Source organism: Heterodontus francisci, chromosome 15, assembly GCF_036365525.1.
Source record: "Heterodontus francisci isolate sHetFra1 chromosome 15, sHetFra1.hap1, whole genome shotgun sequence".
Lineage (NCBI taxonomy): Eukaryota > Metazoa > Chordata > Chondrichthyes > Heterodontiformes > Heterodontidae > Heterodontus > Heterodontus francisci.
In genome coordinates, this window is record NC_090385.1 from 15,620,337 (window position 1) to 15,648,204 (window position 27,868).

The following is a 27,868-nucleotide window of genomic DNA, read 5'->3' on the forward strand; positions in this document are numbered from 1 at the left end:
TCCATCCTATTGCTCAATGTGTCAGTTACAGTCACATTTTTATCCTGTTGCTCAGTGTGAGAGTTACAGTAACATTTCCATCCTATTGCTCAGTGTGAGAGTTACAGTAACATTTCCATCCTATTGCTCAGTCTGTCAGTTACAGTAACATTTCTATCCTATTGCACAGTGTGTGAGTTACAGTAACATTTCTATCCTATTGCTCAATGTGTCAGTTACAGTCACATTTTTATCCTGTTGCTCAGTGTGAGAGTTACAGTAACATTTCTATCCTATTGCTCAGTGTGAGAGTTACAGTAACATTTCCATCCTTTTGCTCAGTGTGAGAGTTAGTAACATTTCCATCCTTTTGCTCAGTGTGTGAGTTACAGTAACATTTCTATCCTCTTGCTCAATGTGTGAGTTACAGTAACAATACCATCCTATTGCTCAGTGTGTGAGTTACAGTAACATTTCTATCCTACTGCTCAGTGTGTGAATGACAGTAACATATCCATCCTATTGCTCAGTGTGTGAGTGACAGTAACATTTCTATCCTACTGCCCAGTGTGTGAATGACAGTAACATTTCCTTCCGATTGCTCAGTGTGTGAGTTACAGTAACATTTCTATACTATGGCTCAGAGTGTGAGTTACAGTAACATTTCTATCCTCTTGCTCAATGTTTGGGTCACAGGAATATTTCTATCCTTTTCCTCAGTGTGTGAGTTACAGTAACATTTCTATCCTATTGCTCAGTGTGAGAGTTACAGTAACATTTCTATCCTCCTGCTCAGTGTGAGTTACAGTAACTTTTCTGTCTTATTGCTCAGTGTGTGAGTTACAGTAACTTTTCTGTCTTATTGCTCAGTCTGTGAGTTACAGTAACATTTCTATCCTTTTCCTCAGTGTGTGAGTTACAGTAACATTTCTATCCTCTTGCTCAGTGTGTGAGTTACAGTAACATTTCTATCCTTTTGCTCAGTGTGTGAGTCAGTTACATTTCTATCCTATTGCTCAGTGTGTGAGTTACAGTAACATTTCTATCCTATTGCTCAGTGTGACAGTTGCAGTAATATTTCCATCCTTTTGCTCAGTGTGTGAGTCAGTTACATTTCTAACCTATTGCTCAGTGTGAGAGTTACAGTAACATTTCCATCCGAAAGCTCAGTGTGTCAGTTACAGTCACATTTCTATCCTATTGCACAGTGTGTGAGTTACAGTAACATTTCCATCCGAAAGCTCAGTGTGTCAGTTACAGTCACATTTTTATCCTATTGCTCAGTGTGAGAGTTACAGTAACATTTCCATCCTATTGCACAGTGTGTGAGTTACTGTAACATTTCCATCCTATTGCTCAATGTGTCAGTAACAGTAACATTTCCATCCTATTGCTCAATGTGTCAGTTACAGTCACATTTTTATCCTATTGCTCAGTGTGAGAGTTACAGTAACATTTCCATCCTAAAGCTCAATGTGTCAGTTACAGTTACATTTCCATCCGATTGCTCAATGTGTCAGTTACAGTTACATTTTTATCCTATTGCTCAGTGTGTCAGTTACAGTAACATTTCTATCCTATTGCACAGTGTGTGAGTTACAGTAACATTTCCATCCTATTGCTCAATGTGTCAGTTACAGTCACATTTTTATCCTGTTGCTCAGTGTGAGAGTTACAGTAACATTTCCATCCTATTGCTCAGTGTGAGAGTTACAGTAACATTTCCATCCTATTGCTCAGTCTGTCAGTTACAGTAACATTTCTATCCTATTGCACAGTGTGTGAGTTACAGTAACATTTCTATCCTATTGCTCAATGTGTCAGTTACAGTCACATTTTTATCCTGTTGCTCAGTGTGAGAGTTACAGTAACATTTCTATCCTATTGCTCAGTGTGAGAGTTACAGTAACATTTCCATCCTTTTGCTCAGTGTGAGAGTTAGTAACATTTCCATCCTTTTGCTCAGTGTGTGAGTTACAGTAACATTTCTATCCTCTTGCTCAATGTGTGAGTTACAGTAACAATACCATCCTATTGCTCAGTGTGTGAGTTACAGTAACATTTCTATCCTACTGCTCAGTGTGTGAATGACAGTAACATATCCATCCTATTGCTCAGTGTGTGAGTGACAGTAACATTTCTATCCTACTGCCCAGTGTGTGAATGACAGTAACATTTCCTTCCGATTGCTCAGTGTGTGAGTTACAGTAACATTTCTATACTATGGCTCAGAGTGTGAGTTACAGTAACATTTCTATCCTCTTGCTCAATGTTTGGGTCACAGGAATATTTCTATCCTTTTCCTCAGTGTGTGAGTTACAGTAACATTTCTATCCTATTGCTCAGTGTGAGAGTTACAGTAACATTTCTATCCTCCTGCTCAGTGTGAGTTACAGTAACTTTTCTGTCTTATTGCTCAGTGTGTGAGTTACAGTAACTTTTCTGTCTTATTGCTCAGTCTGTGAGTTACAGTAACATTTCTATCCTATTGCTCAGTATATGAGTTACAGTAACATTTCTATCCTATTGCTCAGTGTGTGAGTTACAGTAACTTTTCTGTCCTATTGCTCAGTGTGTGTTACAGTAACTTTTCTGTCCTATTGCTCAGTGTGTGAGTTACAGTAACATTTCTATCTCATTGCTCTCGGTGTGAGTTACAGTAACATTTCTATCCTCTTGCTCAATGTTTGGGTTACAGGAACATTTCTATCCTTTTCCTCAGTGTGTGAGTTTCAGTAACATTACATTCCTTTTCCTCAGTGTGTGAGTTACAGTAACATTTCTATCCTCTTGCTCAATGTTTAGGTTACAGGAACATTTCTATCCTTTTCCTCAGTGTGTGAGTTACAGTAACATTACTATACTTCTGCTCAGTGTGACAGTTACAGTAACATTTCTATCCTACTGCTCAATGTGTGAATTACAGTAACATTACCATCCTATTGCTCAGTGTGAGAGTTACTGTAACATGTCCATCCTATTGCTCAGTGTGTGAGTTACAGTAACATTTCTATCCTATTGCTCAATTTTTGGGTGACAGGAACATTTCTATCCTTTTCCTCAGTGTGTGAGTTACAGTATCATTTCTATCCTCTTGCTCAATTTTTGGGTTACAGGAACATTTCTATCCTTTTCCTCAGTGTGTGAGTTACAGTAACATTTCTATCCTCTTGCTCAGTGTGTGAGTTACAGTAACATTTCTATCCTTTTGCTCAGTGTGTGAGTCAGTTACATTTCTATCCTATTGCTCAGTGTGTGAGTTACAGTAACATTTCTATCCTATTGCTCAGTGTGACAGTTGCAGTAATATTTCCATCCTTTTGCTCAGTGTGTGAGTCAGTTACATTTCTAACCTATTGCTCAGTGTGAGAGTTACAGTAACATTTCCATCCGAAAGCTCAGTGTGTCAGTTACAGTCACATTTCTATCCTATTGCACAGTGTGTGAGTTACAGTAACATTTCCATCCGAAAGCTCAGTGTGTCAGTTACAGTCACATTTTTATCCTATTGCTCAGTGTGAGAGTTACAGTAACATTTCCATCCTATTGCACAGTGTGTGAGTTACTGTAACATTTCCATCCTATTGCTCAATGTGTCAGTAACAGTAACATTTCCATCCTATTGCTCAATGTGTCAGTTACAGTCACATTTTTATCCTATTGCTCAGTGTGAGAGTTACAGTAACATTTCCATCCTAAAGCTCAATGTGTCAGTTACAGTTACATTTCCATCCGATTGCTCAATGTGTCAGTTACAGTTACATTTTTATCCTATTGCTCAGTGTGTCAGTTACAGTAACATTTCTATCCTATTGCTCAATGTGTCAGTTACAGTCACATTTTTATCCTGTTGCTCAGTGTGAGAGTTACAGTAACATTTCCATCCTATTGCTCAGTGTGAGAGTTACAGTAACATTTCCATCCTATTGCTCAATCTGTCAGTTACAGTAACATTTCTATCCTATTGCACAGTGTGTGAGTTACAGTAACATTTCCATCCTATTGCTCAATGTGTCAGTTACAGTCACATTTTTATCCTGTTGCTCAGTGTGAGAGTTACAGTAACATTTCTATCCTATTGCTCAGTGTGAGAGTTACAGTAACATTTCCATCCTTTTGCTCAGTGTGAGAATTAGTTACATTTCTATCCTGTTACTCAGTGTGAGAGTTAGTAACATTTCCATCCTTTTGCTCAGTGTGTGAGTTACAGTAACATTTCTATCCTCTTGCTCAATGTGTGAGTTACAGTAACAATTCCATCCTATTGCTCAGTGTGTGAGTTACAGTAACATTTCTATCCTACTGCTCAGTGTGTGAATGACAGTAACATATCCATCCTATTGCTCAGTGTGTGAGTGACAGTAACATTTCTATCCTACTGCCCAGTGTGTGAATGACAGTAACATTTCCTTCCGATTGCTCAGTGTGTGAGTTACAGTAACATTTCTATCCTATTGCTCTGTGTGTGAGTTACAGTAACATTTCTATCCTACTGCTCAGTGTGTGAGTTGCAGTAACATTTCTGTCCTTTTCCTCAGTGTGTGAGTTACAGTATCATTTCTATCCTCTTGCTCAATTTTTGGGTTACAGGAACCTTTCTATCCATTTCCTCAGTGTGTGAGTTACAGTGTCATTTCTATCCTCTTGCTCAATGTTTGGGTTACAGTAACATTTCTATCCTACTGCTCAATGTGTGAACCACAGTAACATTACCATCCTATTGCTCAGTGTGAGAGTTACAGTAACATTTCCAATCTTTTGCTCAGTGTGTCAGTTAGAAACATTTCTATCCTTTTGCTCAGTGTGAGAGTTACAGTAACATTTCTATCCTACTGCTCAATGTGTGAATTTCAGTAACATTACCATCCTATTGCTCAGTGTGATTTACAGTAACCTTTCTATCCTATTGCTCAGTGTGTGAGTTACAGTAACATTTCTATCCTCTTGCTCAATGTTTGGGTTACATTAACATTTCTATCCTATTGCTCAGTGTGTGAGTTAGTTACATTTCTATCCTATTGCTCAGTGTGAGAGTTCCAGTAACATTTCCATCCTTTTGCTCAGTGTGTGAGTTAGTAACATTTCAATCCTATTGCTCAGTGTGTGACATAGTAACATTTCGATCCTATTGCTCAGTGTGAGTTAGTAACATTTCTATCCTATTGCTCAGTGTGTGACTTAGCAACATTTCTATCCTATTGCTCAGTCTGTGAGTTAGTAACATTTCTATCCTATTGCTCAGTGTGTGACTTAGTAACATTTCTATCCTATTACTCAGTGTGTGACTTAGTAACATTTCTATCCTATTGCTCAGTGTGTGACTTAGTAACATTTCTATCCTATTACTCAGTGTGTGACTTAGTAACATTTCTATCCTATTGCTCAGTGTGTGAGTTGATAACATTTCTATCCTATTGCTCAGTATGTGAGTTAGTAACATTTCTATCCTATTGCTCAGTGTGTGACTTAGTAACATTTCTATCCTATTGCTCAGTGTGTGAGTTAGTAACATTTCTGTCTTATTGCTCAGTGTGTGACTTACTAACATTTCTATCCTATTGCTCAGTGTGTGAGTTACAGTAACATTTCTATCCTATTGCTCAGTGTGACTGTTGCAGTAATATTTCCATCCGACAGCTCAGTGTGTCAGTTACAGTCACATTTCTATCCTATTGCACAGTGTGTGAGTTACAGTCACATTTCCATCCCTTTGCTCAATGTGTGAGTTACAGTCACATTTTTATCCTTTTGCTCAGTGTGAGAGTTACAGTAACATTTCTATCCTATTGCTCAGTGTGAGAGTTACAGTAACATTTCCATCCTATTGCACAGTGTGTGAATTACAGTAACATTTCCATCCTATTGCTCAATATGTCAGTTACAGTAACATTTCCATCCTTTTGCGCAATGTGTCAGTTACAGTCACATTTTTATCCTATTGCTCAGTGTGAGAGTTACAGTAACATTTCCAACCTATTGCTCAATGTGTCAGTTACAGTAACATTTCTATCCTATTGCTCAGTGTGAGAGTTACAGTAACATTTTCATCCTATTGCTCAGTCTGTCAGTTACAGTGACATTTCTATGCTATTGCACAGTGTGTGAGTTCCAGTAACATTTCCACCCTATTGCTCAATGTGTGAGTTACAGTCACATTTTTATCCTTTTGCTCAGTGTGAGAGTTACAGTAACATTTCTATCCTATTGCTCAGTGTGAGAGTTACAGTCACATTTCCATCCTTTTGCTCAGTGTGAGAATTAGTTACATTTCTATCCTGTTACTCAGTGTGAGAGTTACAGTAACATTTCAATCCTATTGCTCAGTGCGTGAGTTACAGCAACATTTCCGTCCAATTGCTCTGTGTGTGAGTTACAGTAACATTTCTATCCTACTGCTCAGTGTGTGAGTTGCAGTAACATTTCTGTCCTTTTCCTCAGTGTGTGAGTTACAGTATCATTTCTATCCTCTTGCTCAATTTTTGGGTTACAGGAACCTTTCTATCAATTTCCTCAGTGTGTGAGTTACAGTGTCATTTCTATCCTCTTGCTCAATGTTTGGGTTACAGTAACATTTCTATCCTACTGCTCAATGTGTGAACCACAGTAACATTACCATCCTATTGCTCAGTGTGAGAGTTACAGTAACATTTCCATTCTTTTGCTCAGTGTGTCAGTTAGAAACATTTCTATCCTTTTGCTCAGTGTGAGAGTTACAGTAACATTTCTATCCTACTGCTCAATGTGTGAATTTCAGTAACATTACCATCCTATTGCTCAGTGTGAGTTACAGTAACCTTTCTATCCTATTGCTCAGTGTGTGAGTTACAGTAACATTTCTATCCTCTTGCTCAATGTTTGGGTTACATTAACATTTCTATCCTATTGCTCAGTGTGTGAGTTAGTTACATTTCTATCCTATTGCTCAGTGTGAGAGTTCCAGTAACATTTCCATCCTTTTGCTCAGTGTGTGAGTTAGTAACATTTCAATCCTATTGCTCAGTGTGTGACATAGTAACATTTCGATCCTATTGCTCAGTGTGAGTTAGTAACATTTCTATCCTATTGCTCAGTGTGTGACTTAGCAACATTTCTATCCTATTGCTCAGTCTGTGAGTTAGTAACATTTCTATCCTATTGCTCAGTGTGTGACTTAGTAACATTTCCATCCTTTTGCTCAGTGTGTGAGTTACAGTAACATTTCTATCCTCTTGCTCAATGTGTGAGTTACAGTAACAATACCATCCTATTGCTCAGTGTGTGAGTTACAGTAACATTTCTATCCTACTGCTCAGTGTGTGAATGACAGTAACATATCCATCCTATTGCTCAGTGTGTGAGTGACAGTAACATTTCTATCCTACTGCCCAGTGTGTGAATGACAGTAACATTTCCTTCCGATTGCTCAGTGTGTGAGTTACAGTAACATTTCTATACTATGGCTCAGAGTGTGAGTTACAGTAACATTTCTATCCTCTTGCTCAATGTTTGGGTCACAGGAATATTTCTATCCTTTTCCTCAGTGTGTGAGTTACAGTAACATTTCTATCCTATTGCTCAGTGTGAGAGTTACAGTAACATTTCTATCCTCCTGCTCAGTGTGAGTTACAGTAACTTTTCTGTCTTATTGCTCAGTGTGTGAGTTACAGTAACTTTTCTGTCTTATTGCTCAGTCTGTGAGTTACAGTAACATTTCTATCCTATTGCTCAGTATATGAGTTACAGTAACATTTCTATCCTATTGCTCAGTGTGTGAGTTACAGTAACTTTTCTGTCCTATTGCTCAGTGTGTGTTACAGTAACTTTTCTGTCCTATTGCTCAGTGTGTGAGTTACAGTAACATTTCTATCTCATTGCTCTCGGTGTGAGTTACAGTAACATTTCTATCCTCTTGCTCAATGTTTGGGTTACAGGAACATTTCTATCCTTTTCCTCAGTGTGTGAGTTTCAGTAACATTACATTCCTTTTCCTCAGTGTGTGAGTTACAGTAACATTTCTATCCTCTTGCTCAATGTTTAGGTTACAGGAACATTTCTATCCTTTTCCTCAGTGTGTGAGTTACAGTAACATTACTATACTTCTGCTCAGTGTGACAGTTACAGTAACATTTCTATCCTACTGCTCAATGTGTGAATTACAGTAACATTACCATCCTATTGCTCAGTGTGAGAGTTACTGTAACATGTCCATCCTATTGCTCAGTGTGTGAGTTACAGTAACATTTCTATCCTATTGCTCAATTTTTGGGTGACAGGAACATTTCTATCCTTTTCCTCAGTGTGTGAGTTACAGTATCATTTCTATCCTCTTGCTCAATTTTTGGGTTACAGGAACATTTCTATCCTTTTCCTCAGTGTGTGAGTTACAGTAACATTTCTATCCTCTTGCTCAGTGTGTGAGTTACAGTAACATTTCTATCCTTTTGCTCAGTGTGTGAGTCAGTTACATTTCTATCCTATTGCTCAGTGTGTGAGTTACAGTAACATTTCTATCCTATTGCTCAGTGTGACAGTTGCAGTAATATTTCCATCCTTTTGCTCAGTGTGTGAGTCAGTTACATTTCTAACCTATTGCTCAGTGTGAGAGTTACAGTAACATTTCCATCCGAAAGCTCAGTGTGTCAGTTACAGTCACATTTCTATCCTATTGCACAGTGTGTGAGTTACAGTAACATTTCCATCCGAAAGCTCAGTGTGTCAGTTACAGTCACATTTTTATCCTATTGCTCAGTGTGAGAGTTACAGTAACATTTCCATCCTATTGCACAGTGTGTGAGTTACTGTAACATTTCCATCCTATTGCTCAATGTGTCAGTAACAGTAACATTTCCATCCTATTGCTCAATGTGTCAGTTACAGTCACATTTTTATCCTATTGCTCAGTGTGAGAGTTACAGTAACATTTCCATCCTAAAGCTCAATGTGTCAGTTACAGTTACATTTCCATCCGATTGCTCAATGTGTCAGTTACAGTTACATTTTTATCCTATTGCTCAGTGTGTCAGTTACAGTAACATTTCTATCCTATTGCTCAATGTGTCAGTTACAGTCACATTTTTATCCTGTTGCTCAGTGTGAGAGTTACAGTAACATTTCCATCCTATTGCTCAGTGTGAGAGTTACAGTAACATTTCCATCCTATTGCTCAATCTGTCAGTTACAGTAACATTTCTATCCTATTGCACAGTGTGTGAGTTACAGTAACATTTCCATCCTATTGCTCAATGTGTCAGTTACAGTCACATTTTTATCCTGTTGCTCAGTGTGAGAGTTACAGTAACATTTCTATCCTATTGCTCAGTGTGAGAGTTACAGTAACATTTCCATCCTTTTGCTCAGTGTGAGAATTAGTTACATTTCTATCCTGTTACTCAGTGTGAGAGTTAGTAACATTTCCATCCTTTTGCTCAGTGTGTGAGTTACAGTAACATTTCTATCCTCTTGCTCAATGTGTGAGTTACAGTAACAATTCCATCCTATTGCTCAGTGTGTGAGTTACAGTAACATTTCTATCCTACTGCTCAGTGTGTGAATGACAGTAACATATCCATCCTATTGCTCAGTGTGTGAGTGACAGTAACATTTCTATCCTACTGCCCAGTGTGTGAATGACAGTAACATTTCCTTCCGATTGCTCAGTGTGTGAGTTACAGTAACATTTCTATCCTATTGCTCTGTGTGTGAGTTACAGTAACATTTCTATCCTACTGCTCAGTGTGTGAGTTGCAGTAACATTTCTGTCCTTTTCCTCAGTGTGTGAGTTACAGTATCATTTCTATCCTCTTGCTCAATTTTTGGGTTACAGGAACCTTTCTATCCATTTCCTCAGTGTGTGAGTTACAGTGTCATTTCTATCCTCTTGCTCAATGTTTGGGTTACAGTAACATTTCTATCCTACTGCTCAATGTGTGAACCACAGTAACATTACCATCCTATTGCTCAGTGTGAGAGTTACAGTAACATTTCCAATCTTTTGCTCAGTGTGTCAGTTAGAAACATTTCTATCCTTTTGCTCAGTGTGAGAGTTACAGTAACATTTCTATCCTACTGCTCAATGTGTGAATTTCAGTAACATTACCATCCTATTGCTCAGTGTGATTTACAGTAACCTTTCTATCCTATTGCTCAGTGTGTGAGTTACAGTAACATTTCTATCCTCTTGCTCAATGTTTGGGTTACATTAACATTTCTATCCTATTGCTCAGTGTGTGAGTTAGTTACATTTCTATCCTATTGCTCAGTGTGAGAGTTCCAGTAACATTTCCATCCTTTTGCTCAGTGTGTGAGTTAGTAACATTTCAATCCTATTGCTCAGTGTGTGACATAGTAACATTTCGATCCTATTGCTCAGTGTGAGTTAGTAACATTTCTATCCTATTGCTCAGTGTGTGACTTAGCAACATTTCTATCCTATTGCTCAGTCTGTGAGTTAGTAACATTTCTATCCTATTGCTCAGTGTGTGACTTAGTAACATTTCTATCCTATTACTCAGTGTGTGACTTAGTAACATTTCTATCCTATTGCTCAGTGTGTGACTTAGTAACATTTCTATCCTATTACTCAGTGTGTGACTTAGTAACATTTCTATCCTATTGCTCAGTGTGTGAGTTGATAACATTTCTATCCTATTGCTCAGTATGTGAGTTAGTAACATTTCTATCCTATTGCTCAGTGTGTGACTTAGTAACATTTCTATCCTATTGCTCAGTGTGTGAGTTAGTAACATTTCTGTCTTATTGCTCAGTGTGTGACTTACTAACATTTCTATCCTATTGCTCAGTGTGTGAGTTACAGTAACATTTCTATCCTATTGCTCAGTGTGACTGTTGCAGTAATATTTCCATCCGACAGCTCAGTGTGTCAGTTACAGTCACATTTCTATCCTATTGCACAGTGTGTGAGTTACAGTCACATTTCCATCCCTTTGCTCAATGTGTGAGTTACAGTCACATTTTTATCCTTTTGCTCAGTGTGAGAGTTACAGTAACATTTCTATCCTATTGCTCAGTGTGAGAGTTACAGTAACATTTCCATCCTATTGCACAGTGTGTGAATTACAGTAACATTTCCATCCTATTGCTCAATATGTCAGTTACAGTAACATTTCCATCCTTTTGCGCAATGTGTCAGTTACAGTCACATTTTTATCCTATTGCTCAGTGTGAGAGTTACAGTAACATTTCCAACCTATTGCTCAATGTGTCAGTTACAGTAACATTTCTATCCTATTGCTCAGTGTGAGAGTTACAGTAACATTTTCATCCTATTGCTCAGTCTGTCAGTTACAGTGACATTTCTATGCTATTGCACAGTGTGTGAGTTCCAGTAACATTTCCACCCTATTGCTCAATGTGTGAGTTACAGTCACATTTTTATCCTTTTGCTCAGTGTGAGAGTTACAGTAACATTTCTATCCTATTGCTCAGTGTGAGAGTTACAGTCACATTTCCATCCTTTTGCTCAGTGTGAGAATTAGTTACATTTCTATCCTGTTACTCAGTGTGAGAGTTACAGTAACATTTCAATCCTATTGCTCAGTGCGTGAGTTACAGCAACATTTCCGTCCAATTGCTCTGTGTGTGAGTTACAGTAACATTTCTATCCTACTGCTCAGTGTGTGAGTTGCAGTAACATTTCTGTCCTTTTCCTCAGTGTGTGAGTTACAGTATCATTTCTATCCTCTTGCTCAATTTTTGGGTTACAGGAACCTTTCTATCCATTTCCTCAGTGTGTGAGTTACAGTGTCATTTCTATCCTCTTGCTCAATGTTTGGGTTACAGTAACATTTCTATCCTACTGCTCAATGTGTGAACCACAGTAACATTACCATCCTATTGCTCAGTGTGAGAGTTACAGTAACATTTCCATTCTTTTGCTCAGTGTGTCAGTTAGAAACATTTCTATCCTTTTGCTCAGTGTGAGAGTTACAGTAACATTTCTATCCTACTGCTCAATGTGTGAATTTCAGTAACATTACCATCCTATTGCTCAGTGTGAGTTACAGTAACCTTTCTATCCTATTGCTCAGTGTGTGAGTTACAGTAACATTTCTATCCTCTTGCTCAATGTTTGGGTTACATTAACATTTCTATCCTATTGCTCAGTGTGTGAGTTAGTTACATTTCTATCCTATTGCTCAGTGTGAGAGTTCCAGTAACATTTCCATCCTTTTGCTCAGTGTGTGAGTTAGTAACATTTCAATCCTATTGCTCAGTGTGTGACATAGTAACATTTCGATCCTATTGCTCAGTGTGAGTTAGTAACATTTCTATCCTATTGCTCAGTGTGTGACTTAGCAACATTTCTATCCTATTGCTCAGTCTGTGAGTTAGTAACATTTCTATCCTATTGCTCAGTGTGTGACTTAGTAACATTTCTATCCTATTACTCAGTGTGTGACTTAGTAACATTTCTATCCTATTGCTCAGTGTGTGAGTTGGTAACATTTCTATCCTATTGCTCAGTATGTGAGTTAGTAACATTTCTATCCTATTGCTCAGTGTGTGACTTAGTAACATTTCTATCCTATTGCTCAGTGTGTGAGTTAGTAACATTTCTGTCCTATTGCTCAGTGTGTGACTTACTAACATTTCTATCCTATTGCTCAGTGTGTGAGTTACAGTAACATTTCTATCCTATTGCTCAGTGTGACTGTTGCAGTAATATTTCCATCCGACAGCTCAGTGTGTCAGTTACAGTCACATTTCTATCCTATTGCTCAATGTTTGGGTGACAGTAACATTTCTATCTTATTGCTCAGTGTGTGAGTTACAGTAACATTTCTATCCTATTGCTCAGTGTGTGACTTAGTAACATTTCTATCCTATTGCTCAGTGTGTGAGTTAGTAACATTTCTGTCCTATTGCTCAGTGTGTGACTTACTAACATTTCTATCCTATTGCTCAGTGTGTGAGTTACAGTAACATTTCTATCCTATTGCTCAGTGTGACTGTTGCAGTAATATTTCCATCCGACAGCTCAGTGTGTCAGTTACAGTCACATTTCTATCCTATTGCACAGTGTGTGAGTTACAGTCACATTTCCATCCCTTTGCTCAATGTGTCAGTTACAGTCACATTTTTATTCTATTGCTCAGTGTGAGAGTTACAGTAACATTTCCATCCTATTGCACAGTGTGTGAATTACAGTAACATTTCCATCCTATTGCTCAATATGTCAGTTACAGTAACATTTCCATCCTTTTGCTCAATGTGTCAGTTACAGTCACATTTTTATCCTATTGCTCAGTGTGAGAGTTACAGTAACATTTCCAACCTATTGCTCAATGTGTCAGTTACAGTAACATTTCTATCCTATTGCTCAATGTGTCAGTTACAGTCACATTTTTATCCTATTGCTCAGTGTGAGAGTTACAGTAACATTTTCATCCTATTGCTCAGTCTGTCAGTTACAGTGACATTTCTATGCTATTGCACAGTGTGTGAGTTCCAGTAACATTTCCACCCTATTGCTCAATGTGTGAGTTACAGTCACATTTTTATCCTTTTGCTCAGTGTGAGAATTACAGTAACATTTCTATCCTATTGCTCAGTGTGAGAGTTACAGTCACATTTCCATCCTTTTGCTCAGTGTGAGAATTAGTTACATTTCTATCCTGTTACTCAGTGTGAGAGTTACAGTAACATTTCAATCCTATTGCTCAGTGCGTGAGTTACAGCAACATTTCCGTCCAATTGCTCAGTGTGTGAGTGACAGTAACATTTCTATCCTATTGCTCAGTTCGAGAGTTAGTAACATTTCCATCCTTTTGCTCAGTGTGTGAGTTACAGTAACATTTCTATCCTCTTGCTCAATGTGTGAGTTACAGTAACATTTTCATCCTATTGCTCAGTCTGTCAGTTACAGTGACATTTCTATGCTATTGCACAGTGTGTGAGTTCCAGTAACATTTCCACCCTATTGCTCAATGTGTGAGTTACAGTCACATTTTTATCCTTTTGCTCAGTGTGAGAGTTACAGTAACATTTCTATCCTATTGCTCAGTGTGAGAGTTACAGTCACATTTCCATCCTTTTGCTCAGTGTGAGAATTAGTTACATTTCTATCCTGTTACTCAGTGTGAGAGTTACAGTAACATTTCAATCCTATTGCTCAGTGCGTGAGTTACAGCAACATTTCCGTCCAATTGCTCTGTGTGTGAGTTACAGTAACATTTCTATCCTACTGCTCAGTGTGTGAGTTGCAGTAACATTTCTGTCCTTTTCCTCAGTGTGTGAGTTACAGTATCATTTCTATCCTCTTGCTCAATTTTTGGGTTACAGGAACCTTTCTATCCATTTCCTCAGTGTGTGAGTTACAGTGTCATTTCTATCCTCTTGCTCAATGTTTGGGTTACAGTAACATTTCTATCCTACTGCTCAATGTGTGAACCACAGTAACATTACCATCCTATTGCTCAGTGTGAGAGTTACAGTAACATTTCCATTCTTTTGCTCAGTGTGTCAGTTAGAAACATTTCTATCCTTTTGCTCAGTGTGAGAGTTACAGTAACATTTCTATCCTACTGCTCAATGTGTGAATTTCAGTAACATTACCATCCTATTGCTCAGTGTGAGTTACAGTAACCTTTCTATCCTATTGCTCAGTGTGTGAGTTACAGTAACATTTCTATCCTCTTGCTCAATGTTTGGGTTACATTAACATTTCTATCCTATTGCTCAGTGTGTGAGTTAGTTACATTTCTATCCTATTGCTCAGTGTGAGAGTTCCAGTAACATTTCCATCCTTTTGCTCAGTGTGTGAGTTAGTAACATTTCAATCCTATTGCTCAGTGTGTGACATAGTAACATTTCGATCCTATTGCTCAGTGTGAGTTAGTAACATTTCTATCCTATTGCTCAGTGTGTGACTTAGCAACATTTCTATCCTATTGCTCAGTCTGTGAGTTAGTAACATTTCTATCCTATTGCTCAGTGTGTGACTTAGTAACATTTCTATCCTATTACTCAGTGTGTGACTTAGTAACATTTCTATCCTATTGCTCAGTGTGTGAGTTGGTAACATTTCTATCCTATTGCTCAGTATGTGAGTTAGTAACATTTCTATCCTATTGCTCAGTGTGTGACTTAGTAACATTTCTATCCTATTGCTCAGTGTGTGAGTTAGTAACATTTCTGTCCTATTGCTCAGTGTGTGACTTACTAACATTTCTATCCTATTGCTCAGTGTGTGAGTTACAGTAACATTTCTATCCTATTGCTCAGTGTGACTGTTGCAGTAATATTTCCATCCGACAGCTCAGTGTGTCAGTTACAGTCACATTTCTATCCTATTGCACAGTGTGTGAGTTACAGTCACATTTCCATCCCTTTGCTCAATGTGTCAGTTACAGTCACATTTTTATTCTATTGCTCAGTGTGAGAGTTACAGTAACATTTCCATCCTATTGCACAGTGTGTGAATTACAGTAACATTTCCATCCTATTGCTCAATATGTCAGTTACAGTAACATTTCCATCCTTTTGCTCAATGTGTCAGTTACAGTCACATTTTTATCCTATTGCTCAGTGTGAGAGTTACAGTAACATTTCCAACCTATTGCTCAATGTGTCAGTTACAGTAACATTTCTATCCTATTGCTCAATGTGTCAGTTACAGTCACATTTTTATCCTATTGCTCAGTGTGAGAGTTACAGTAACATTTTCATCCTATTGCTCAGTCTGTCAGTTACAGTGACATTTCTATGCTATTGCACAGTGTGTGAGTTCCAGTAACATTTCCACCCTATTGCTCAATGTGTCAGTTACAGTCACATTTTTATCCTTTTGCTCAGTGTGAGAGTTACAGTAACATTTCTATCCTATTGCTCAGTGTGAGAGTTACAGTCACATTTCCATCCTTTTGCTCAGTGTGAGAATTAGTTACATTTCTATCCTGTTACTCAGTGTGAGAGTTAAAGTAACATTTCAATCCTATTGCTCAGTGCGTGAGTTACAGCAACATTTCCGTCCAATTGCTCAGTGTGTGAGTTACAGTAACATTTCTATCCTATTGCTCAGTTCGAGAGTTAGTAACATTTCCATCCTTTTGCTCAGTGTGTGAGTTACAGTAACATTTCTATCCTACTGCTCAATGTGTGAATTTCAGTAACATTACCATCCTATTGCTCAGTGTGAGTTACAGTAACCTTTCTATCCTATTGCTCAGTGTGTGAGTTACAGTAACATTTCTATCCTCTTGCTCAATGTTTGGGTTACATTAACATTTCTATCCTATTGCTCAGTGTGTGAGTTAGTTACATTTCTATCCTATTGCTCAGTGTGAGAGTTCCAGTAACATTTCCATCCTTTTGCTCAGTGTGTGAGTTAGTAACATTTCAATCCTATTGCTCAGTGTGTGACATAGTAACATTTCGATCCTATTGCTCAGTGTGAGTTAGTAACATTTCTATCCTATTGCTCAGTGTGTGACTTAGCAACATTTCTATCCTATTGCTCAGTCTGTGAGTTAGTAACATTTCTATCCTATTGCTCAGTGTGTGACTTAGTAACATTTCTATCCTATTGCTCAGTGTGTGAGTTGGTAACATTTCTATCCTATTGCTCAGTCTGTCAGTTACAGTGACATTTCTATGCGATTGCACAGTGTGTGAGTTCCAGTAACATTTCCACCCTATTGCTCAATGTGTCAGTTACAGTCACATTTTTATCCTATTGCTCAGTGTGAGAGTTACAGTAACATTTCTATCCTATTGCTCAGTGTGAGAGTTACAGTAACATTTCAATCCTATTGCTCAGTGCGTGAGTTACAGCAACATTTCCGTCCAATTGCTCAGTGTGTGAGTTAGTAACATTTCCAACCTTTTGCTCAGTGTGTGAGTTACAGTAACATTTCTATCCTCTTGCTCAATGTGTGAGTTACAGTAATATTTCTATGCTCTTGCTCAATGTTTGGGTTACAGTAACAATTCCATCCTATTGCTCAGTGTGTGAGTTACAGTAACATTTCTATCCTACTTCTCAGTGTGTGAATGACAGTAACATATCCATCCTATTGCTCAGTTTGTGAGTGACAGTAACATTTCTATCCTACTGCTCAGTATGTCAATGACAGTAACATTTCCTTCCTATTGCTCAGTGTGTGAGTTACAGTAACATTTCTATCCTATTGCTCAGTGTGTGAGTTACAGTAACATTTCTATCCTATTGCTCTGTGTGTGAGTTGCAGTAACATTTCTATCCTACTGCTCAGTGTGTGACTGACAGTAACATTTCTATCCTATTGCTCAGTGTGTGAGTTACAATAACTTTTCTGTCCTATTGCTCAGTGTGTGAGTTACAGTAACATTTCTATCCTCTTGCTCAGTGTGAGTTACAGTAACATTTCTATCCTATTGCTCAGTCTGTGAGTTACAGTAACTTTTCTGTCCTATTGCTCAGTGTGTGAGTTACAGTCACTTTTCTGTCCTATTGCTCAGTGTGTGAGTTACAGAACCATTTCTATCCTATTGCTCAGTATGTGAGTCACAGTAACATTTCTATCCTATTGCTCAGTGTGTGAGTTACAGTAACTTTTCTGTCCGATTGCTCAGTGTATGAGTTACAGTAACATTTCTATCCCATTTCTCTCGGTGTGAGTTACAGTAACATTTCTATCCTCTTGCTCAATGTTTGGGTTACAGGATCATTTCTATCCTTTTCCTCAGTGTGTGAGTTACAGTAACATTACCATCCTTTTCCTCAGTGTGTGAGTTACAGTAACATTTCTATCCTATTGCTCAATGGTTGGGTCACAGGAACATTTCTATCCTTTTCCTCAGTGTGAGTTACAGTATCATTTCTATCCTCTTGATCAGTTTTTGGGTTACAGGAACATTTCTATCCTTTTCCTCAGTGTGTGAGTTACAGTTTAATTTCTATCCTCTTGCTCAATTTTTGGGTTACAGGAACATTTCTATCCTTTTCCTCAGTGTGAGAGTTACAGTAACATTACCATCCTATTGCTCACTGTGAGAGTTACAGTAACATTTCCATTCTTTTGCTCAGTGTGAGTTACAGTAACCTTTCTGTCCTATTGCTCAGTGTGTGAGTTACAGTAACATTTCTATCCTACTGCTCAATGTGTGAATTACAGTAACATTACCATCCTATTGCTCAGTGTGAGTTACTGTAACATGTCCATCCTATTGCTCAGTGTGAGTTACAGTAATCTTTCTGTCCTATTGCTCAGTGTGTGAGTTACAGTAACGTTTCTATCCTCTTGCTCAATGTTTGGGTTACAGTAACATTTCTACTCTCTTGCTCAGTGTGTGGGTTAGTTACATTTCTATCCTATTGCTCAGTGTGAGAGTTCCAGTAACATTTCCATCCTTTTGCTCAGTATGTGAGTTAGGAACATTTCAATCCTATTGCTCAGTGTGTGACTTAGTAACATTTCTATCCTATTGCTCAGTGTGTGAGTTCGTAACATTTCTATCCTATTGCTCAGTGTGTGCGTTAGTAACATTTCAATCCTATTGCTCAGTGTGTGACTTAGTAACATTTCTATCCTATTGCTCAGTGTGTGAGTTAGTAACATTTCTATCCTATTGCTCAGTGTGTGAGTTAGTAACATTTCTATCCTATTGCTCAGTGTGTGACTTAGTAACATTTCTATCCTATTACTCAGTGTGTGAGTTAGTAACATTTCTATCCTATTGCTCAGTGTGTGACTTAGTAACATTTCTATCCTATTGCTCAGTGTGTGAGTTACAGTAACATTTCTATCCTATTGCTCAGTGTCACAGTTGCAGTAATATTTCCATCCTTTTGCTCAGTGTGTGAGTCAGTTACATTTCTAACCTATTGCTCAGTGTGAGAGTTACAGTAACATTTCCATCCGAAAGCTCAGTGTGTCAGTTACAGTCACATTTCTATCCTATTGCACTGTGTGAGTTACAGTAACATTTCCATCCTATTGCACAGTGTGTGAGTTACAGTAACATTTCCATCCTATTGCTCAATGTGTCCGTTCCAGTAACATTTCCATCCTATTGCTCAATGTGTCAGTTACAGTCACATTTCTATCCTATTGCACAGTGTGTGAGTTACAGTAACATTTCCATCCTGTTGCTCAATGTTTCAGTTACAGTCACATTTTTATCCTATTGCTCAGTGTGAGAGTTACAGTAACATTTCTATCCTATTGCTCATTGTGAGAGTTACAGTAACATTTCCATCCTTTTGCTCAGTGTGAGAATTAGTTACATTTCTATCCTGTTACTCAGTGTGAGAGTTACAGTAACATTTGAATCCTATTGCTCAGTGCGTGAGTTACAGTAACATTTCTATCCTATTGCTCAGTGTGTGAGTTACAGTAACATTTCTATCCTATTGCTCTGTGTGTGAGTTACAGTAACATTTCTATCCTCCTGCTCAGTGTGTGAGTTACAGTAACATTTCCATCCTTTTGCTCAGTGTGTGAGTTACAATTACATTTGCATCCTATTGCTCAGTGTGTGAGTTGCAGTAACATTTCTATCCTATTGCTCAGTGTGTGAGTTACCGTATCATTTCTGTCCTATTGCTCAGTGTGTGAGTTGCAATAACATTTGCATCCTATTGCTCAGTGTGTGAGTTACAGTAACATTTCTATCCTATTGCTTAGTGTGTGAGTTACAGTAACATTTCTATCCTTTTGCTCAGTGTGTGAGTTACAGTAACATTTCCATCCTATTGCTCAGTGTGTGAGTTAGATTAGAACATTACAGCGCACTACAGGCCCTTCGGCCCTCGATGTTGCGCCGATCATCTGACCTACACTATTCCATTTTCATCCATATTTCTATCCAATGACCACTTAAATGCCCTTAAAGTTGGCGAGTCTACTACTGTTGCAGGCAGGGCGTTCCACGCCCCTACTACTCTCTGCGTAAAGAAACTACCTCTGACATCTGTCCTATATCTTTCACCCCTCAACTTAAAGCTATGTCCCCTCGTGTTTGCCATCATCATCCGAGGAAAAAGACTCTCACTATCCACCCTATCTAACCCTCTGATTATCTTGTATGTCTCTATTAAGTCACCTCTCCTCCTCCTTCTCTCTAACGAAAACAACCCTATGTCCCTCAGCCTTTCCTCGTAAGACCTTCCTTCCATACCAGGCAACATCCTAGTAAATCTCCTCTGCACCCTTTCCAAAGCTTCCACATCCTTCCTATAATGCGGTGACCAGAACTGCACGCAATACTCAAGGTGCGGCCTCCCAGAGTTTTGTACAGCTGCATCATGACCTCGTGGCTCCGAAACTCGATCCCCCTACTAATAAAAGCTAACACACCATATGCCTTCTTAACAGCCCTATTAACCTGGGTAGCAACTTTCAGGGATTTATGTACCTGGACACCAAGATCTCTCTGCTCATCTACACTACCAAGAATCTTCCCATTAGCCCAGTACTCTGCATTGCTGTTACTCCATCCAAAGTGAATCACCTCACACTTCTCCGCATTAAACTCCATTTGCCATCTCTCAGCCCAGCTCTGCAGCCTATCTATGTCCCTCTGTACCCTACAACACCCTTCGACACTATCCACAACTCCACCAACCTTCGTGTCATCCGCAAATTTACTAACCCACCCTTCTACACCCTCATCCAGGTCATTTATAAAAATGACAAACAGCAGTGGCCCCAAAACAGAACCTTGCGGTACACCACTAGTAACTAAACTCCAGGATGAACATTTGCCATCAACCACCACCCTCTGTCTTCTTTCAGCTAGCCAATTTCTGATCCAAAGCTCTAAATCACCTTCAACCCCATACTTCCGTATTTTCTGCAATAGCCTACCGTGGGGAACCTTATCAAACGCGTTACAGTCACATTTCTATCCTTTTGCTCAGCGTGTGAGTTACAGTAACATTTCTATTCTATTGCTCAGTGTGTGAGTTACAATAACATTTCTATCCTATTGCTCAGTGTGTGAGTTCCAGTAACATTTCCATCCTTTTGCTCAGTGTGTGAGTTACAGTAACATTTCTATCCTTTTGCTCAGTGTGTGAGTTACAGTAACATTTGTATCCTTTTGCTCAGTGTGTCATTTGTAGTTGGATTTGTATCCTATTGCTCAGTGTGTGAGTTACAGTAACATTTCTATCCTATTGCTCAGTGTGTGAGTTACAGTAACATTTGTATCCTTTTGCTCAGTGTGTGAGTTACAGTAACATTTCTATCCTTTTGCTCAGTGTGAGTTACAGTAACATTTCTATCCTATTGCTCAGTGTGTCATTTGTAGTTGGATTTGTATCCTATTGCTCAGTGTGTGAGTTACAGTAACATTTCCATCCTTTTGCTCAGTGTGTGAGTTACAGTAACATTTGCATCCTATTGCTCAGTGTGTGGGTACAGTAACATTTGCATCCTTTTGCTCAGTGTGTGAGTTACAGTAACATTTGCATCCTTTTGTTCAGTGTGTGAGTTTCAGTAACATTTCCATCCTTTTGCTTAGTGTGTGAGTTACAGTAACATTTCTATCCTTTTGCTCAGTGTGTGAGTTACAGTAACATTTCTATCCTTTTGCTCAGTGTGAGTTACAGTAACATTTCTATCCTTTTGCTCAGTGTGTGAGTTACAGTAACATTTCTATCTTATTGCTCAGTGTGTCATTTATAGTTCGATTTGTTTCCTTTTTCTCAGTGTGAGTTACAGTAACATTTCCATCATATTTCTCAGTGTGAGTTACGGTACCATTTCTATCCTCTTGCTCCGTGTGTGTGTTCCAGTAATATTCCATCGAGTTGCTCAATGTGAGTTACAGTAACATTTCCATTTGATTTCTCAGTCCATGAATTAATGTAACATTTCTAATCTGTTGTTCAGTCTGTAAATTACAGTAACATTATATCCTATTGCTCAGTGTGTGATTTACAGTAACATTTCTATCCTGTTGCTCAGTGTGTGTGTTGCATTGCTTATTCGCTCCTGCTAATTTCCATTATTCAGGATGTGTGGTAATCTGTTTTCTGAGCTCTGGATCTTTCCATGTTGTTTAGGTGATGTCGGCTGAGCTATGTGACGGTTCTGCTCCCAGTCATAGCCTTGAAGGTGCTGCAGAGGAGGGGAACAGCTCTGTGATTTCAGCCCTCTTGCACCAGCTCACAACATCCACCATCTTGCAGTCTGTACTTCCCGATGCTGCTGAACCTGTGGTGGTTGTGACCATCCAGCGTTACTTGGGAGATCTTGGAAACAATAGAAGCTGCAGATCAGCTCCCTGTTACTTTTACGATGTGACTGTGACTGATGGCGTTTGTCAGATAAAGTGTCACCTGGCTCCAAACCTGAATCCTCTGGTGCACCAGAACTGCCTGAGAGCTGGCAGTGCAGTCCACATCAGCCGCTGCAGCCTGTTGTACGATGAGAAGCGGCTGAACCATTGCTTCCTGCAGATTGAGGCACTAGAGCTGGCGGCCAGAGGGTGTACTCCTCGTTTAAGCATCGCTGCCTTGAGTGCTGCGCCCCTCGACAGCCTGACTGCATCCCAAAGAGGAAAGGATTTTCTGACGACATTGCAGACAGAAACTCCCTTGAAAGGTGGAAAGGCTCATTATTTACCCTTGTGGAATAACACCGATCCCTGTGGCAGAGAATGGAATGCCCTAAATGGTCCGCCTTTTCCAAAGGTCCCACTTGAAGGTGAGCCCGGATTTCGCTTTCAGCTTGAGTTATGCAAAGGTATCGAGCATATTATCCTTTATAGAACTGATAAAATAATTGGGGTTTCTTACCTTTTTGATGCTGTTGGTCTGAATGTGTGCCTGAGTTTGACAAGAGTGACACTGCTGAAGTTTCACATGAGCAGGCTCCTGGGTGTGTAGCATGCAGTTGGATAGCCTTGGGACCTGTTCTACTGGTTGATGAGGAAATTACATGGCTTCTTTGCACTGTTTTCACCGAAAAGAAAGAACATCTAACTGTACGTTCTCAGGGCATCCCAAAGCAATTCACCGCCAATGGTGTACTTTTGAAGTGCAGCTACTGTTATAACATCAATAGACATCTGAGAACAACAGAAGTTGCCAATATCTAACCCAGTTCAATGCTTACCCTCATTCTCCATACCTTATCCAATTCAAATAATCTTTTCAGATAGGCACCTTAGAAACTGGAGCCATTTTGCCCCTCAAGCCTGTTCCACAATTCAGTTAGATCATGGCTGATATGTATCTCAACACTATTTACCCACATTAATTCTGTAGCCCATGATACTCTTACAGTTTACATTGATAGAGTGCATTTAATTTAGCAAAACTTCTGAAGGCACTTAATAACAGCAATATCAATAAAACCATTTTTGACACCGAGCCACAAAAGGAGATATCCGGACAGATGACTAAAAGCTTGGTCAGAGAGGTAGGTTGCTGGGAGCTGCTTTCCCCCTGGCTGGAAAGTCTAGAACTAGGGATCACAGTTGCAGAATAAGCCATCGACCAAGTAGGTCTGGGATGAGGAGAAATTTATTTACTGAAAGAGTTGTGAATCTTCAGAATTCTCTACCCCAGAGAACTGTGGTTACTCAGTAGCTAAGTGTATTCAAGTGCGAGATCAACATATTTTTGGATACTAAGGGATATCGGAATAGGGCAGGAAGGTATAGCTGAGGTAGAAGATCAGCCATGGTGTTATTGAATGGCAGAGCAGGCTCGAAGGGCCGAATGGCCTATTCCTGTGTCTATTTTTTATGTTCTTCAATTTGTTTGCTCCTCAACAGTCCGAAGTCTTTCTCAGATCCTTGCACTTCGTCACAGTGAACTCTGCTATAGTTTTGCTCACTCGCTTGGTCTGTCTTATGTTCCTTTGTAACCTACTCTTCCCATCAACACAACTTACACACCTCCTAACCTAGGGTCTTCTGCAAAGCTGGACATACAATTCCCTAATCCTTCATCCAAGTCATTAATATATTTGGTTAAAAAGCTGAGGCCCCAGTACAGTGTCTCTGGGAACACTACTTACCATGTCACACCAATCAGAGAACAGACCTTTATCCCTGATCTGTATCTCCCGCCTCCCAAACAATTGAGGACCCTCCTCACAAGGTTACCTCCAATTCCATGTGGACTCATTTTTACTAATAATCTTTTATCAAATCCCTTCTGGAAGTCCATATAGACATCCATAGACATTCCCGTATCCATCATGTCAACAACCTCCTTAAAAATTCAGCTAGATTAGACAGACATGTACTTCCTGTCACAAATCCATGCTGATTCTCTTTGATCAACCAATACTTGTCCAAATAATTTGGGAACTGATCGCAATAACTATTCTGAAGCAGGATTCCTGTGATTAAGAAGTGAAAATGCTGGAAACTTTCAACAGGCCAAACAGCATCTGTGGAGAGAGAAACAGAGTTAACATCTCAGGCTGATGACCTTTCTTTTTTTTTTAAATGTTGAACTTTTATTGTTTTCTGACAGCTTTTGGACTAATTTCTCTCCAACACTTGGCAAGAACCTGGAAAACGAAAGTTGAATTTCCACATCTTCTGGTGCGAATAATGCATAAATCCAGGTTACGCTATTATGGACGGCCTGGAACGAAGGTGGACTTTCCTTATCAGGTCAGTGACCTTGGGCGTATTCCTTTCCCAATGTTCCGAAGACTTTGGAATTCTGATCCAGAGCTTTCATGATTTACACAAGAATTCCAGCAGTGCATAGCCGGCAGCAATTTAAAGGAGACACTGGCCACATTATTTACGGGGAGGGTGCAGGACAGACTGGAAACAGTCGCAGTACCGGGTAAGTCACAGAGGTCCTGCCGAGTTTAACAGCAGGGCCTCATATGCATCACGTAGCTGCCCCTCCTGCCCGGCTGCCAGCCAAATGGGCAGCCTGGCTAGCAGGAACACCAACAGCAGGAGTTTTCAGCCGGCTACCCACAGAGGCGGGACTGGCAGGGAAGAGGCCATCTCTCAGGAGCAGGGGAGAATAGGGGAGGTCAGAGCATTCCCTGCGGATCTGGCATAAGCATTCCTGCTCTTCTTCTGGAATTTCCTCCCTAAACCTCTCCACCTCTCTACCTCTCTCTCTTCCTTTGAGACACTCCTTAAAACCTGCCTCTTTGAGCAGTATTGGGTCATTTGCTTTAATATTGTCATATGTGGTTTGGTGTCTAATTTTGTTTTATGGCGCTCCTGTGAAGCACCCTGGATGTAATTATTACTTTAAAGGCGCTATCTAAATATAAGTTGTTATCGTTGTTGATGTGACTCATAAGGAGTGCTGGAACAGCCACTTAATCTTGTGGAACTGGGAGCTCCCGCCTCCTTTTCACGTTCAGGTTTTCTGACCCCTGGCAAAATCATGAAGCAACAGGTAGCTTACAATCAAGCTCCCAACTGCATTACAGAAGCCCAATTTAAATATGTTAATGAAAGTCCCGCCTCTGCGCAGCAGGACTTTCAGACATCACATGATCCACCACTGTAAAAATGGCGGCAGGGACGTGCATGGTGGGTTGGGATCGTCTTCTGTGCATTTCACATTTTAAACCCCCTGTCCTGCTCCCTGCTGTCATGGGGAAGGCTGGGGGTTAACATGTAGATCATTAAGATTAGGTCCTATATCTCTTCATGTATGTAGTCTCAATAATTTATTTTTAATTTGCCTTCAAAAATATTTGGCCAGAATTTGATCCTCATTACATAAGTTTAATTTACCTTTTGGTTTCATTGTAAGCAGCCCAGTGTTTTTTTTTCCTTCACTGGAGCTAAGTGACTTCTGTTACAAGCTTTCTCATTTAGCTAAGTTGTGAGTAACCTCGGCCCTTGTATTGTTCAGTAGTTTAGGGTGATAATTGCTCGCTATAGAGATGATGATGCACTTTTTGTCCCATGGACTGTGACTGTGTGTAAGACTTTATTTTGGCTCTTACTGTAGGCCTACTTTGAAGTAGCAGATCAGTCTGGTATGATGCCACTGGTCCTGTGGAACTCCTTGTGCCCTGAATGGTACCAGATGCTGCACGTTGGCACTGTGCTCCTGCTGCACCGTTACTTGATTAAACACAGTTACCAGAGGAGAACCTGGGCCACTCCATGTGACCCACAGATGAAGAGTCTTAGAAGCATAGGTGAGAATGCTACATTCAGTGTTATCTATCATAAGTACTGTGAGTATTAACATGTATTATTCTGCTGCATATATTCCCCATATTGTTCCCTCTGTGACCAGTAAGCTGGTCATTCAATTCGTCTCAATGCCCATTAGTATCCAAGCATGACCTTGATTATCTCTACCATTATTTATCCTGCTGATTGCTTCTTTCTCTCTCTCCACCCTTCCCTGCATCTCACTACCTTGAATTCGGCCAGCGGTCAGGGACAGGGACAGGAGGGTGTGGCTATGAGTGAGGCAGGTAGAGGGATCCAGGAGGTAGTACTACAGGAACCTCAGCCATTGGTTCGAGATTCCTGCTCCCTTTGTGGACGAGAGCAGAGACTGTCGGGAGGATGAGCAAACTGACCACAGCAACGTGGTACTGGGAGCCATTCAAGTGGGGGGAGAAAAGAGAAATGTTGTCATAATCGGGGATAGTATAATTAGGGGCATAGACACTGTTCTCTGTGGCCAGGATCGAGAATCCCGAAGGCTGTGTTGCCTAGCTGGTGCCAGGGTTCAAGATATCTCATCTGGGCTGCAGAGGAACTTGGAGTGGGAGAGGAAAGATCCAGTTAGTGTGGTCCACGTAGGTACCAACGATATAGGTAGAATGAGGTTAGCGGTTCTGCTGAGGGAATATGAGCAGCTAGGTGCTAAATTCAAAAGCAGAACCAAAAAGGTAATAATCTCCGGATTACTATCTGAGCCACAAGCAAATTTGCAAAGGATCAATATGATTAAAGAGGTAAATGCGTAGCTCAAAGATTGGTGTGGGAGAAATGGGTTTGAACTCGTGGGACATTGGCACCAGTACTGGGGAAGGAGGGAGCTGTTCTGATGGGACGGGCTGCACCTGAATCATGCTGGGACCAGAGTCCTGGTGAATCGTATAACTAGGGCTGTAGATGGGGCTTTAAACTAAATAGTGCGGGGGAGGGTTCAGTTGCATGGAAAAAACAGGAAGTTAAAGGAGAAGGTAGGAGTGCAGGTTAGTGGTGAAACTGATTGTTACCAAACTGCAAGAAGTAAACTGGTTAAACCAAAAGAGAGAAATAACAAACAGGTGAATAAAGCATCAGTGCTGAGGGACAGGTTAGGGGGTAGAGCCCAAATAAGAGTTCTATATACAAATGCACAGCATGTAAGGAATAAACTAGATGAGCTGCAGACGCAAATTCAAATGGAAGATTATGATGTGGTGGCCATTGCGGAGACGTGGCTGCAGGATGGTCGGGACTGGGGACTAAATATACCTGGTTATAAAGTTTACAGGAGGGACAGGGAAAATGGCAGAGGGGGTGGAGTAGCCTTACTGATTAGAAATAATATCACCTCATTGGTGAGGAAGGATATAATGAGGGGAAAGCATCCAGTGGAGACCTTATGGGTGGAATTGAGGAACAGAAAAGGATCTAAAACTGTAATAGGTGTGTATAGACCCCCTGGTAGCAGTTCTGAGGTGTTAGATTGTATAAATGCACAAATTAGGCAAGTGTGTAACAAAGGCAGAGTAGTGTTAATGGGGGATTTTAACTTACACATAGATTGGGAGAGGCAGACTAGCACCTGTCAGAAAGGTAGTGAATTTCTGGAATGTGTCCGGGATAGTTTCCTACAGCAATATGTCCTAGATGTAACAAGGGGATAGGCAATATTAGATTTAGTTATGAGTAATGAGCCAAATTTAATTAGTAGCCTAACTGTGCGTGAACATTTATCAAATAGTGATCACCACATGATTAAATTCAAGGTAGCGTTTGAAAATGAAAAGCACGAATCAGCTACTAG

The 27,868-nt window shown here is 39.8% G+C and overlaps 1 protein-coding gene across 1 annotated transcript in view; it reads left to right on the forward strand.

Annotated features, from left to right (window-relative positions):
* Window positions 1-27,868, forward strand: part of radx (RPA1 related single stranded DNA binding protein) — a 100,279-nt gene that overhangs the window by 7,857 nt on the left and 64,554 nt on the right. Inside the window, exons 2-4 of the mRNA XM_068047142.1 lie at window positions 21,968-22,610; window positions 24,395-24,537; window positions 25,859-26,051. Of these exons, the coding sequence (XP_067903243.1) occupies window positions 21,971-22,610; window positions 24,395-24,537; window positions 25,859-26,051 (976 nt within the window). The 5' untranslated portion in view covers window positions 21,968-21,970. The remainder of the gene's footprint in view (window positions 1-21,967; window positions 22,611-24,394; window positions 24,538-25,858; window positions 26,052-27,868) is intronic.